Raw genomic sequence first — 12583 nt, forward strand, 5'->3', positions numbered from 1 at the left:
ATTGTAGCACTGACATCATTTCACAAAAATGCCCTGTTTTTATATTACAGACCCGACAGAGTTCTACAAGGAGTAGTGTATCCCAGTATAACCATCTGGATCAATATGAAATCAGAAGCCTCCTGATGTGCTACCTGTATATTATAAAAATGATTTCTGAAGGTTAGTTACCAGCATATTAAGCATGAAGTCTACTAGACTACCCCCATAGGTTCCTGGGCTCATGCAACAGGTATCTGACCATCATAAGTATATAGAACACATGCACATTAGAAACCTCTTTGAAGACTCTGACTTTAAAATGTTCCTATATTTTAACTGAAAATAGGTTCATCTTGGTCTTACAGATTAGATTCTTTGAAATGATTTTAAACTAATTTCTAAACTGAGGCAATAGTTTAAAAAAATCTAAATACTTTTATCATGCAGAGCATATAACGCGTTAAACAACCAATATAAATAACAAGAATTCTTATTTAATACTTTAGCTTTTATTTGACCCAGGATTTGAAAAATCAGAAGCAAAACAATCTGGAAGGGTTCTTTCAGGGTAGGGAACACCGTGTGATCTTTATAGTAACCTGGTTATGGTATTGTATGCTAACCAGCAGCTGGTGTATCAGGTTCCTTGTCAGGCTCTGTTTATCTCCTTGGTGTATTCTGTCGAGACTCTGTTTCATTTATTAGTGTTACCAGTGCCTCTTTACACTATCTGATGGAATATAACCAAAGGATTTTCATAGCTCCATGTCCTCTGGAAGTAAAATCAGAGAATTAACTTATTCCCAAATACCACAGTTATTTATGCAGTTCCCTTCCTGCTCTTCCTTTTCTTAATATTTTTGCTCAAAAAATGTATGCAAGTATGAAGAACACATAAGCACCTGGGTTCTGATTCATAATCATTATTTTTACTTAATTTTTTCTTTATGTTTTTATTTTTAATATTTCTTTGAATCTTTTTTATAATAATGCAGTATGTAAAAATGTAAAGTTAAGTTGACAGTCAACTAGCTAAGTAAACATTAAAATAAATCAGTAGCTAGATAAGCAGTAGATAAAACAATAGAAAAATAACTGGAATATCTTAAGTTCTAGTAATATGTGTTTTGGAATAAAAGTCAAATATTCTACTGAGGCTATGTGAGGGGCCTCCATGGTTTTGGAAGGAAATAACTAAAGGAGATAATTTTTCAACCTGGTGGTATTTCATTCCAGGAAATAATGGGATCAGTTGAGAGCTACAACCACAGCTCGCTGTTTCTGTTGTCCCACAGGGTTAAAAATCAATTTCAGAAAGTGACTGCTGATGCGCATGGCATGGGGTTTCTTTTTAGGGTGATGAAAATAGTGCAAAATAAACTTATGATGGCTTCGCAACTCAGTGAATATACTATAAACTACTGAACTCTGCACTATTTAAATGGTAAATTTTATGGTATATGAATTATCTTAATAAATTTTTTCTCATTAAAAAAAAGACCAAGGAAACACATCAAAAAAAAATAAATAAATAAAAACGGCCAAAAAAAAAAAAAAAAGGTGGCAGAATACCAACCACCACAACCCAGTGAAAGTAGGATGGGAGAGAGAGAGAAGAAACTGGGGAGTGGGAAATGCATTGCTTACTGTTTTTCCCCTCCTCCACTCCTGTACACACACACACACACACACACACACACACACACACACACACACACACACACCATTGCTAACCAGTGACAAGTCACTGGCTGCTTTTTTAAAATATCATGGATAAAACCATGACTGTTGTGCTTCTTTGGAACTTGTTAGTTCCTCCTCTTCTTGTAAATGTTGACCTTGCTCATGGCAATACTCTGCCAAATATTTGGCCTTTATTAATTAGATTTTTCTTCTGCTCTTGCTTTTGGTTTTTAAAAGCACATTTTCAATAACCAGTGTACAATCTGTGTCATATCTCTTTATCTTTTGTGAGTATGACGTGCTGTATAGTATCTGTAAAGTCATATATTCATTGTATTCTGAGAAATGTCTGTTTCTGGATCTATACTCAATGGATGTATTCTGGTTAATTGTCTTGTCCGGTAAGTATTTTATTTCAGTCACTCTATATGGGTTTAAATATTGAACTGGTACAAGTCCACACCCTTCAGCTCCTTCTTGACTTTTTTTAATTGAATTTTAAACAGTGGTAACTTTTAACGTCAACAAAAAGATAGTCTACCTCCACACTTTTACATGGAAGTAGAGAGATTCTGAAGGCTGAATTGTCTTCTTATTTGTAATTGCAGTTTTTTAACAGGCAGTAATTCACTGTTTTACAGTCTGAGTCACTTGCCTAACTTTTTTAGGCCTATTGCCTTGTTTATTTATACCTTCAAAAAGGAATCAGAGTCAGGAGTTATCAGTTACACAGTCTGAATTGACAGAAACCTCTTGACATGTTTTTTTTTTTTTTATCAAGTGATGATGAAGGGAAGCTACTTATTCTTTTTATCTGATTGCATCCTGGCTTTTCTCTTCAGTGTAGACCCCACAGCAGTACTCTCAGTATCATCTTGAGGTTTATCAGCACCAAACCATGTGCCTGTTGGTTCATTAGTATTCCTCTTCAGAGCACACTGCTTATTGAAAAGTGTCTGGGCAATATCATCTCTTACTTCAAACCCAATGTTGTAATGAGCAAATGATCGTTTCCCACTAGACCTTACAGCATGGTCAAGAGGAAGTACATTCAAAGGAAGATTTTCCTTTTTCTGTGTAGAAGGAGGAAATGTGTTTCTGTTATAACCAGGCATATTTTCCTCTGAAGTTTCAGATACTATCTGAGTAGTCGGTTTATCTCCTGGAGAAATACTGGAAAGGCTCCAAGAGAAGTCAAGGCGAGTTTCACGCTTTTGTGTGGAGGTCTTTTGTGTTGAGGTCTTCATTCCATATTTCCTTTTTGGCTGGCCAACCTTGTCTTCAGGTGCATTTGAGGCAACTTGAAATCCATAACCCCTCTGAGAGGTTAAAGGGAAACCCCATATCTGGTTGACACTGTCTTCTGTGATAGGTTTCTTGCCATCAGAGGAAGTTTTCTCAAAGGAGGTCTCTGGCACCTCAAAGAGGTCCTGGCTATAAAATGGAGGTGAAAACTTTGAACTTTGTTGCAGCTCCTGTCTTCCTTCAGACTTTGGCAATTCAGCTTGTGATTGCTTTGGCAGTTTGATAGGTGCAGGCATCAGAGTTCCTTGTGTAGGCCCCCTGATGGAAAAAACTGGCACAGCCCTTTGAGAACAAGGAATGAAGTCATCATCACTGTCAGTAAAAGAAACATGAACCTGTTCCTGATTTGATTTTAGTCTTGCCAAAAGCTTCTTATTTTCTTCTCTTAATTTATTCCTTTCTGCAGTGAGTTCAGCAATAAACTTTAGATTTTTTTGTTGAATATCATAAAATTCTTGCTGTAGCCTATTCCTGTAAGTCTCATTCATTAAACAGTGGTCACATGTTTTTGTGCTTACCTGATCTCTCAAGCTGTTAATGGTGTCACTAAGAACTTTCTGTTGTTCAGTCAACTCCTTAATTTTGGCTATAGAGCCCGTCCATCTTCCATCTGCCAGTCGCTCTTTCCTCATACTGGTTAATTTCGCCTGTAAATGGCGTAGCTCTTTATCATGGAGCTCCTTCAGTCGTAGCCATGTTTTTTTAAAATCATCAGATGACAAATCACATATACTAAACTGCAGTTTATCTCTTTCTGAAGGCTTCTTACCATCTCCCCTGTCTCCCCCACCCATGTTCCCGGCCAGCATCATGTTGCAACGATTTGGATTCGTCTTTAGACGCCACCGAGAAAATGGCGGAAAGAGCTGCTGACTAGATTGGCTGTGGCAATGATGAACCCTTCCCCCCCTTTTGACAGACCTTCTGTGAAGCTTTTTCAGGGCTTGCGGCAGGTAGCAGTGGGGGCTCAAACATGGACGGACGGCCCTTGCTGCCTTTTGGGTGGGAAGGGTCAATGCAATTCGGCAGGAGAGGGAAGGCACCGCCTTCAGGCAATGGCGCCGCAAACCGCCGGCTGAGGAGGCCGGAAACCCGGTGCCTTATAGGTGAACCTACACTTTCGTAAGCAGGAAGACACAGGAAGGTGGGAAGAGGATAGTTTACTGGAAGTCACCTCTAGCTAACTTTTACAAATCTATTTGATATTATTTTAACATTTTTATTTTTTATCAATATTTTGTAGTCATAGAAACCTATTAATATTGATCGTCTTATAAAAAATTGGAGGTAACTAATTCACCCCACCCCCCCACCCCCCACCCCGCCTGCCACATGGTCTTGTCTTCAATTTATAGCTTGCAGCTTCTGCTCTAGTCTAGTTTGGTTGGAAATAGAATTATTTGTCTACTTTTGCAAAGCCCACATGTGTGTTGTTGTTTTATGTTTAGAAAAGGATTTGCTAGCACAAGTAACTGTATCAGGTTAAAACAGGAATAGAAAGTTAAGTAGTGGCAATTTTTTTTCTTTTTTTTAGTCTCAGAAAGTGGGTGTGTTGGAAATAAGGAAATACATAAAAAGAGTATGTGTGGTACATTTAAGGGACTTTTGTGTCAGAAATAGTTGTTCCTACTAGTTTAATTCAATATTTATTTTGTGATTTCATATTATCTAAGGCAGAGAGGTTGTTTTAACAGCTTCATTAATATAGGCCTCCCTGATATATCCCAGCCTCAAGAATTACTTAAAACTAAATAAATTCAAGTGGGCAAGCAGACCTCTAACTGCATATAAGAAATCCTTTAAAAACATGTATTTATTAAGTGCAGTAGTAATATTTGGCTTTGCCAACAATTTTATAGCAAGGAAATAGAAAATCAGTAAGGAAAGCATAAAATTCATTTAGAATGCAAAATTATATAGATACTATAGATAGATTTTTAAAATCCTTAGACCTCATCATTTATCAGGTCTGAATTTTTTTCCAAAGGCTGTTGGAAAAACAGTGTGGTCCCATAATTAATACACTGTTCAGCTACAAATTTATCTTTGCTGCACAGTAACTATGTGTCTACAATACCCCAAATATGGGGACACCTATTGTGTGCAATGCATTGTACCATGCCTTCAGAGTTTATAATCCAAACACGAAGAGGAGAGCAGGGGGATTATCTGGCTTGCCTCTAAAGCAGAAATCCTTAAACTTTTTGGTTCACAAAACCCTTTGAATAGCAGGCAAAGGCACTTGATCCTTTCCTTAGAAAAACACACATAAGCACACAGTCTTGCATAAAATTTCAGGGAGTTCATTTAACAACCTGGGTCTGAAGTAGTAATGCAACTACTTCTCTTCCTTTGTCTTCAGAGATGCTATGAAGATTGAGATAAACCATCCAAGATAATGTTTGCAAAGTAAAGAAAAAGAATTGTTGATGCTTAAATTATTACAGATTATATATATGTTTGGAATTTATTCAAAACAATACAGTATATGTATTGGGCAATGGGACGGGAAAGGAGGGTATGGGTGAAACAAGATTGGCCATGAGTTCATGATTGTTGAAAGTGGGTTATGGGTACTTGAGGGTTCACAGTGCTATCTGCTTTGATTATTTCAAATTCTGACACTTTATTTATTCAATTTTCAGATACTCTTTTAACTTACTGGAATAGAGTATCTCCTCAGAAGCTCATAAACATTTTCATACTTCTAGAGTAAGTTATATTAACTTTATTTTCATGAACTTTGCCTTATTTGTGGGTGCTTAATTTCCAAACACAATAAAATATTTTCTTTTTTCAACAGCTTATTTACTAAAAATGTAGAAAATGTTAAATTTGTTATACTATAGAAGCTGGCATACATGCTCTTCACATGTAAATGAAAGAAAAGCAGGCAGATGAAATATTTGTGGTATTACAGAAAACTCTGGTGAATAATAAACCATCTTTACAGCCCAGCAGGAGTGTTTCTGTGATCTGGAAAACTGCTTATGGCATCAGGTCCCAAATCATGCATTTGGAGCGGATGTTGGATTAATGGAGTAGCTTAAAGTATTGATGTTCAGGGTTTGTACTTTTAGGTAAAGCTGAGTAATTCTGCCCACTCAGAAATGCATATAGAGTTGATTCTGATTATTCACGGTAGTTATGTTCTATAAAGTAACCAAGAAGACTGAATTAGCAAATTATGAACCATTGCTCCTAGGAGAAATACAGGGCTGGCATCAACTGGTCAGTACGTAATCTTGTTTAATGTGTGTTTCTGTTTAAAGACACTTTATTTAATATATGTAGTTGATTCATTAACATTGAATTCATATACAACAGCACTGTAACTCATGCCTGAATGAGGCTTATCTAGCACACATGTTTTCTCTGTAAGTTGCCTTGCAACCTTCTTGTGCTTAGGAACACTAGACTGCACCTCAACAGCTGTTCTTGGGGGCCATTTTAAACAGTGAAATCACCAACGAAAAGCACAAAAATGCATAAAACATGACACTAAATAGATTGTGAGAAGGAATACTTGTTTACAGTATGAGAGCTGAAACAAGAAGGTAGATTTGCACCGTATTTGACATCATCTGGAAATTTGTGCATGCATCAGGCAATGTAAATTTTTCACTATTTTGTATATGTCCGTGGATGACCATGAAAGCACCATGAGTATTGATTTGGGGGTTACAAATAAATTTTAGTGAGAGGTAAATTTACAAACATAGAATCTTTAAATAGTGAGGATCGACTATATATATATATCCATTCCAGGGACCTTGGAACAAAACCTAATCTGGAGGTAGGAAGTTGTCCTATACTGTGTGCTGAGCTATTTTTATGTTGTTATTTTAAAAGGTAAAAGAAAAATTAGACTAAGAATGAAATGTAAGAAATGTTTACATATATGATGTTGCATGTGCGTGTCTACCAAAAGGAAAAGAAGGTAATCAATGCATAAAGATTTTATTAAAGTCTTTCAAAATTTACGGAAAATGTCAGTAGATTAGATAACAGTTTATATGATTTTTAAAGAAAATGAGTGCAATTATACTGGAATAATATTCAGAATTATACTGAAAATAAGTGATGGAGATTTGTTTCAAAAGATTACAGGAGTTGGGGGAGAACAGAGGGATGAGCAGGTGACCTGGGGAGGATAGAGGTTAAACAAGAATGGCCGTGAGTTGATAATTTTTGAAGCTGGTGGCTAATGGGTATGTGGGGATTTCTTGTATTATCCTCCCTACTTTTTATATAGGTTTGAGATTTTTGTAACAGAAGCTATTTTAATGCCAATAGAAAAAATATTGCAATTGCCTGAAATTTTAGGGCTTGAGAACCTTCTTTAGGTATTAATGACTATGCTAGAAACCTTTGCTATGGTATGTTATGGCACGAGGGATGATTAGCATTGACGGTTGTTTTTTTAAAATCTGTAATTAGAATGGTATATGAAAAACGTATTTTTCCTGGTGCTGATGTAATTGTAGATAAATATAGAAAGATAATATGTCAAGTCTGCAAATAGTTATGTGCACATTCATTTCTGTATGCCAAAACATTTATTACTGTAATATATAATATTGTAATAATATTTTAATATGGTTTCAATACGCCATTCTTTGTAACTGAAGGCTTTTTAAAAATTATTTGCTAAATTGCAGAATATGATAATATATTATTAACATGCTATTGTTTTTTTTCCTTAGAGTATGTTTGTTTCACTTTAGATACATGGGGAAAAGAAACATAGCAAGGTAATTTCTGTAGCACTGCAATTTCCATTTTTCCTTTTCTTCTGGTAGAGGGCATTCTTCATCATGCCATGTAAAAACCCAGATTATTAATTTTGAGTTAACATAAAGGCACCCATAATTTATTTAACATGTCCCAACACAATGAAGTTGAAATTAAACTGATGTGAACTGATAAAAATTTTTTAAGTTTTCCAGAGGGTATTGGTTAGACTGATAGGCAGTTTCTGTCTTGGGAGATCTCACTGATCCTAGAACAGATGGTCATCTTTCCTAAACGATGGAAGAAAGGGCTAGATCCAGGGGATGGCAGGAATTCGTAAAGTGAGGACTACTGCAAGGTCTGTACCTTTGTCTATAATCTATCAATATTCACCTCAATCTCGCCTTAAAAACACTTGCCTCAGAAATCCCCAACAGTGACTGGGAGATACATTTTGTAGTATCTGTTTCTTCTTTTTGTTGTTTAAGTCCAAGTGAAATAAATACCTGAAGAAGTGGTTGAGGAACCCTAAGGCCCAAAGTTAGTCATTTATTTAAATAAAATCTATTTTAGGGGTAGAATTAGTCATTAAATTGACTCAAATATATATATTTTAAAGTTAAAATTCCATGGCGCTTTGAAAATTGAAAGAGGCTAGTTGGGTGGGGTTTGTTGTTGTTTCTCTGGAAACTTCTATGATATATAATAGATGGTTCAAGTAAACTTCCACTGTTTTTCCCCATCTTTTAGAACCAGTATGATTGTTCCCACCATGACTTTTAGCTTCTAGAATTCTGCTGACCATACCACAGTGTTTACTAGAGAATAAACAAACTCTTTCTTCCTTAGCTCATGTATGACCCATTGTAATTTTTTTAAATGGAACTTTAACATTTGCACATCTTAAAATAGACGATTGCAGAGTCAAAATTTCTGATCCAAATTTAACATAAGCCCAGAGGCAGATTAGATTGACACAACTGTTCTTGAGCATCTAACTACAGGCATTTTTTTTCTCCCTCATTTCAACTCTGAGGAACTCTCACTGTCTTCTCTGACACTTGCCCTTCCTCACCTCTTATTAAAAGGCTGAATGTGTTAGCCAACCAACGCTGATGTTTTGAGGAGAAGGAAGGAAGTGGGAAGTTCTTTTAAGTTCTTTCATTATATTTTTATCATATATGCTATTTTAAAGATGCATGAAGACTTCATACAATTTCCAAGTGATAGTTGACAGAATATTGTGCTTAGTACCATGATTATGTGGAAACCTAGTTTTTTTAGTTGAAGTCTAACATTAAGATATATTATTAGAGCACTCCAGTTCCTAACTTTAGTATTTATTTTAGGGTGCATGATGCCTGGCTGTCTAAACACTTTGGAGTAGACAGAAAATCACAAACCATGCCAGCTCTTCGAAACAGGTCAGGAGTAATGCAGGCCCGGCTTCAACATCTTAGTAGCCTGGAAAGTTCGTTTACACTTAATCACAGTAAGTGAAAACATATATGTTGTACCCATTCAAAATAGCCATGAAATTCTTGTTTAAAGTCACCCCTATAATTGGAAATGACTTCCTATACATGGATATATTTGCATATCTCTTCTGTGTGTTTATATAAAATCATTTCATCATACATGAAACAGAACTAACAGGAGATATCTGTAAATATTATGAAACTTTTATAAAAATTGTCTCGTGACTGTGGGGATGTGCAAGACCAAAATTCCATAGGGCAGGCTGCAAGCTGGGAACTCTGAAGAAGGTTTTCAGTGAGTTCCCCAGGAGAAGCTGGCTGGCTGAAGTGGAGATGGAAATTCTCTCTTCTAACTGCTGAAATTATCACTTCTCCTTTTAGAGCCTTCAACTAATTGGATGAGAGGACTCTCATTGTTGATAGCAGTCTCTTCAGTTGATTGTAGATGTAATCAGCCATAGATGCAATCTACTGATAATTTAAATCCACAAAATACCCTTACACTAGCAATCAAGCCAGGGCTTGCTTAACCAAACAACTGGACACTATCACCTGGCCAAGTAGACACATGAACCTAACCATCACACATGACTATAACAATAAAATATGTATGGATTTTTCAACAATTTTAGGTAATGGTGGTTTTTCTTAGCTCAGTGTTAAAGAAATTACCATTTTTTCATTAAATTTATGTTTTCATCATGTTAATTTCTTTTGGGTATCCTTCATTCCTCCTGTTCAACTTTAATGCAAATAATGGTGTGCTTAATTATGATAGAATATGTAGTATTTGTTTAGAGTTGCTATTGTTCATTCACTGATTGGGAGATTACACATCCTGAGCTAATTGCAGAAATTAATGAACTTTAAATACTATTTCAGCAAAGGTGTATTTCAGGGAGGTTGAAATCTTGACAAGGAGAATAGGACAAGGAGACAAACCTTGCTAAGCTGGGAAAACAAGAGAGTTATATAAATTGCTGCTCTCCTCTGAAAAGTAAACATTAATAAAAGCTTAGAATGAGAAAACTTAGTTTCCATACAGTCCTTTGGATGCTGCAGAAAAGGAAGACAGCAAAACAGGCTTTGTGGTAGGAGCTGATAATATAAACAAACATCTTCAACAAATAGACCCTGAACTAATAGGCTCAAGATGTTTTAAAAATTGCAAGTTTTAAAGCCTTCAGCTTTGCTCTTTGTCACTTGTAAAAACATAATAAACCTACTTCCTTCATTGGCCCACATACTTTATTTTCCTTCTAATTTAGAAACAATCCTCATATCATTGACATAATTGAAAATATCTGACCATTGGGTACTACTCTATGTAGTTTAGCTGAATTTCTGTGGGTTTAATTTTGCACACATAACTAGTGGCACAGCCTAAACTGCCTCACACATTATGTCCTAGTTATATCACCATAGTTTATTACCGAAATCTTGTCTCTAAAGTAGTGGGTACCTAATTAGTGCTACAGAACTGTTGATACAGAGCTGACATGAAAATTCATGGAATTGATTAAGATCATCTTTGATTAAGTTATAAATAGAATGAAACTTATTGGAGTCACAGGTTTTGAGGGTTCTTGCTTGGCTCTTTCTTGACTCTGGAGAAAAAAATAGTCATTCAAAACAGCTATGTGAATCTCTGTTTTGGGTAAAGTTTAAACTTACTCTTTTTTAACCCTAGGTTCTGCAACACTGAAGCAGACATTTTCCACCAGGCACTTCTTGAAGGCAATACTGCTGCTGAAGTTTCCCTAACAGTACTGGATACCATATCGTTTTTCACTCAGTGCTTCAAGGTAAAAATTAGGAGTTAGAATTCGGTTGATATCATTGCAAAGAAAATGTATAAAAATTAACTAGTAGCTATGAGAAGTGACGGTGTGATTGGAAAAGCCATTTGGACCGCACTCCCCTTTGTCCAGTTTATGGATGGATGAGTAGAAAAATGGGGGCAAAAAAAAAAAAGGGCACCCAGTGGTCTTTTTTACTTTAATTGTTCTTTTTCACTTTAATTTTTATTATTCTTATTTTTGTGTGTGTGGTAATGAAAATTCAAAAATTAATTTTGGTGATGAACGCACAACTGTATAATGGTACCATGAACAATTGATTGTATGGTTTGTATGACTGCATGGTATGTAAATGTATCTCAATAGAACTGAATTTAAAAAAAATTAGTCAGAGGCAAAATGGTATAATGAAATAGCCTTGGATGAGCAGGCAGAAGACTTGGAAGGCAGGCCTAGTTTGAAAGTCACTGAGAACCACTTGTCCTTATCCATAAAGTGAGAGACTGGACTAATTTGCCCTTAAGCTCCCTTCTGCCTTTTAAATTCTCTATTTTTCCTGTTTAAAAACATTTTGCTTTCATACTTTTATTAAGATATCCAATAGTTTTTAGCTCAACTTTTTAAATTCATTTTTATTGTAATACATTCACATACCACGCAGTCATACAAAACAAAACGTACCTTCAGTTGTTAACAGTACCATTATATAGCTGTGCATTCATAACCAAAATTAATTTTTGACATTTTCATTACCACACACACAAAAATAGTAAGAATAATAAAGTGAAAAAGAGCAATTAAAATAAAAAAGAACACTGGGTGTTTTTTTTTTTTTTCTTCCCCCATTTTTCTACTCATTCATCCATACACTGGACAAAGGGAAGTGTGGTCCATATGGCTTTCCCAATCACATTGTCACCCCTCATAAGCTACATTTTTATACAACTGTCTTCGAGATTCATGGGTTCTGGGTTGTAGTTTGATAGTTTCAGGTATCCACCACCAGCTGCCCCAATTCATTAGAACCTAAAAAGGGTTGTCTATATTGTGCATAAGAGTGCCCACCATAGTGACCTCTCGGCTCTTCTGGAATCTCTCTGCCACTGAAGCTTATTTCATTTCCTTTCATATCCCCTTTTTTGGTCAAGAAGATGTTCTCCATCCCACACTGCTAGGCTAGATTCCTCCCCGGGAGTCATATTCCACATTGCCAGGGAGATTTACTCCCCTAGGTATCAAATCACGAGTAGTAGGGGAAGGCAGTGATTTCACCTGCCAAGTTGGCTTAGCTAGAGAGAGCGGGCCACATCTGAGCAACAAAGAGGCACTTGGGAGGAGGCTCCCAGGCACAACCATAGGCAGGCCTAGCCTCTCCTCCACAGCAACTAGCCCAACTTTTAATTGGGTCAGTTCTCAAACACCTATTTTTATGAAGTGTCTTGTCAGACTAGATGATGTCCAGGCAGGCTGGCTGGCTGGATTCCCTAGTCAGGTGCTTAGTGTTTATTTTCAGATGTTTGTCTCTCACTGCAAATCATCATTGCCATAATAAAAGTAAATAAAATGAAGGTAAAGTCAGTCATCTTACAGAGTTGTTGAAGA

At 36.1% G+C, this 12583-nt stretch overlaps 1 protein-coding gene across 1 annotated transcript in view; it reads left to right on the forward strand.

The window, feature by feature from the left end:
• Positions 1-12583, forward strand: part of LOC119525949 (dedicator of cytokinesis protein 11-like) — a 57454-nt gene that overhangs the window by 27498 nt on the left and 17373 nt on the right. Inside the window, 5 exon segments of the mRNA XM_037824727.1 lie at positions 51-162; positions 5616-5682; positions 7677-7724; positions 9054-9200; positions 10873-10987. Coding sequence (XP_037680655.1) covers positions 51-162; positions 5616-5682; positions 7677-7724; positions 9054-9200; positions 10873-10987 — 489 coding nt within the window.

The sequence above is a fragment of the Choloepus didactylus genome, assembly GCF_015220235.1.
Source record: "Choloepus didactylus isolate mChoDid1 chromosome Y unlocalized genomic scaffold, mChoDid1.pri SUPER_Y_unloc2, whole genome shotgun sequence".
Classification (NCBI taxonomy): domain Eukaryota; kingdom Metazoa; phylum Chordata; class Mammalia; order Pilosa; family Megalonychidae; genus Choloepus; species Choloepus didactylus.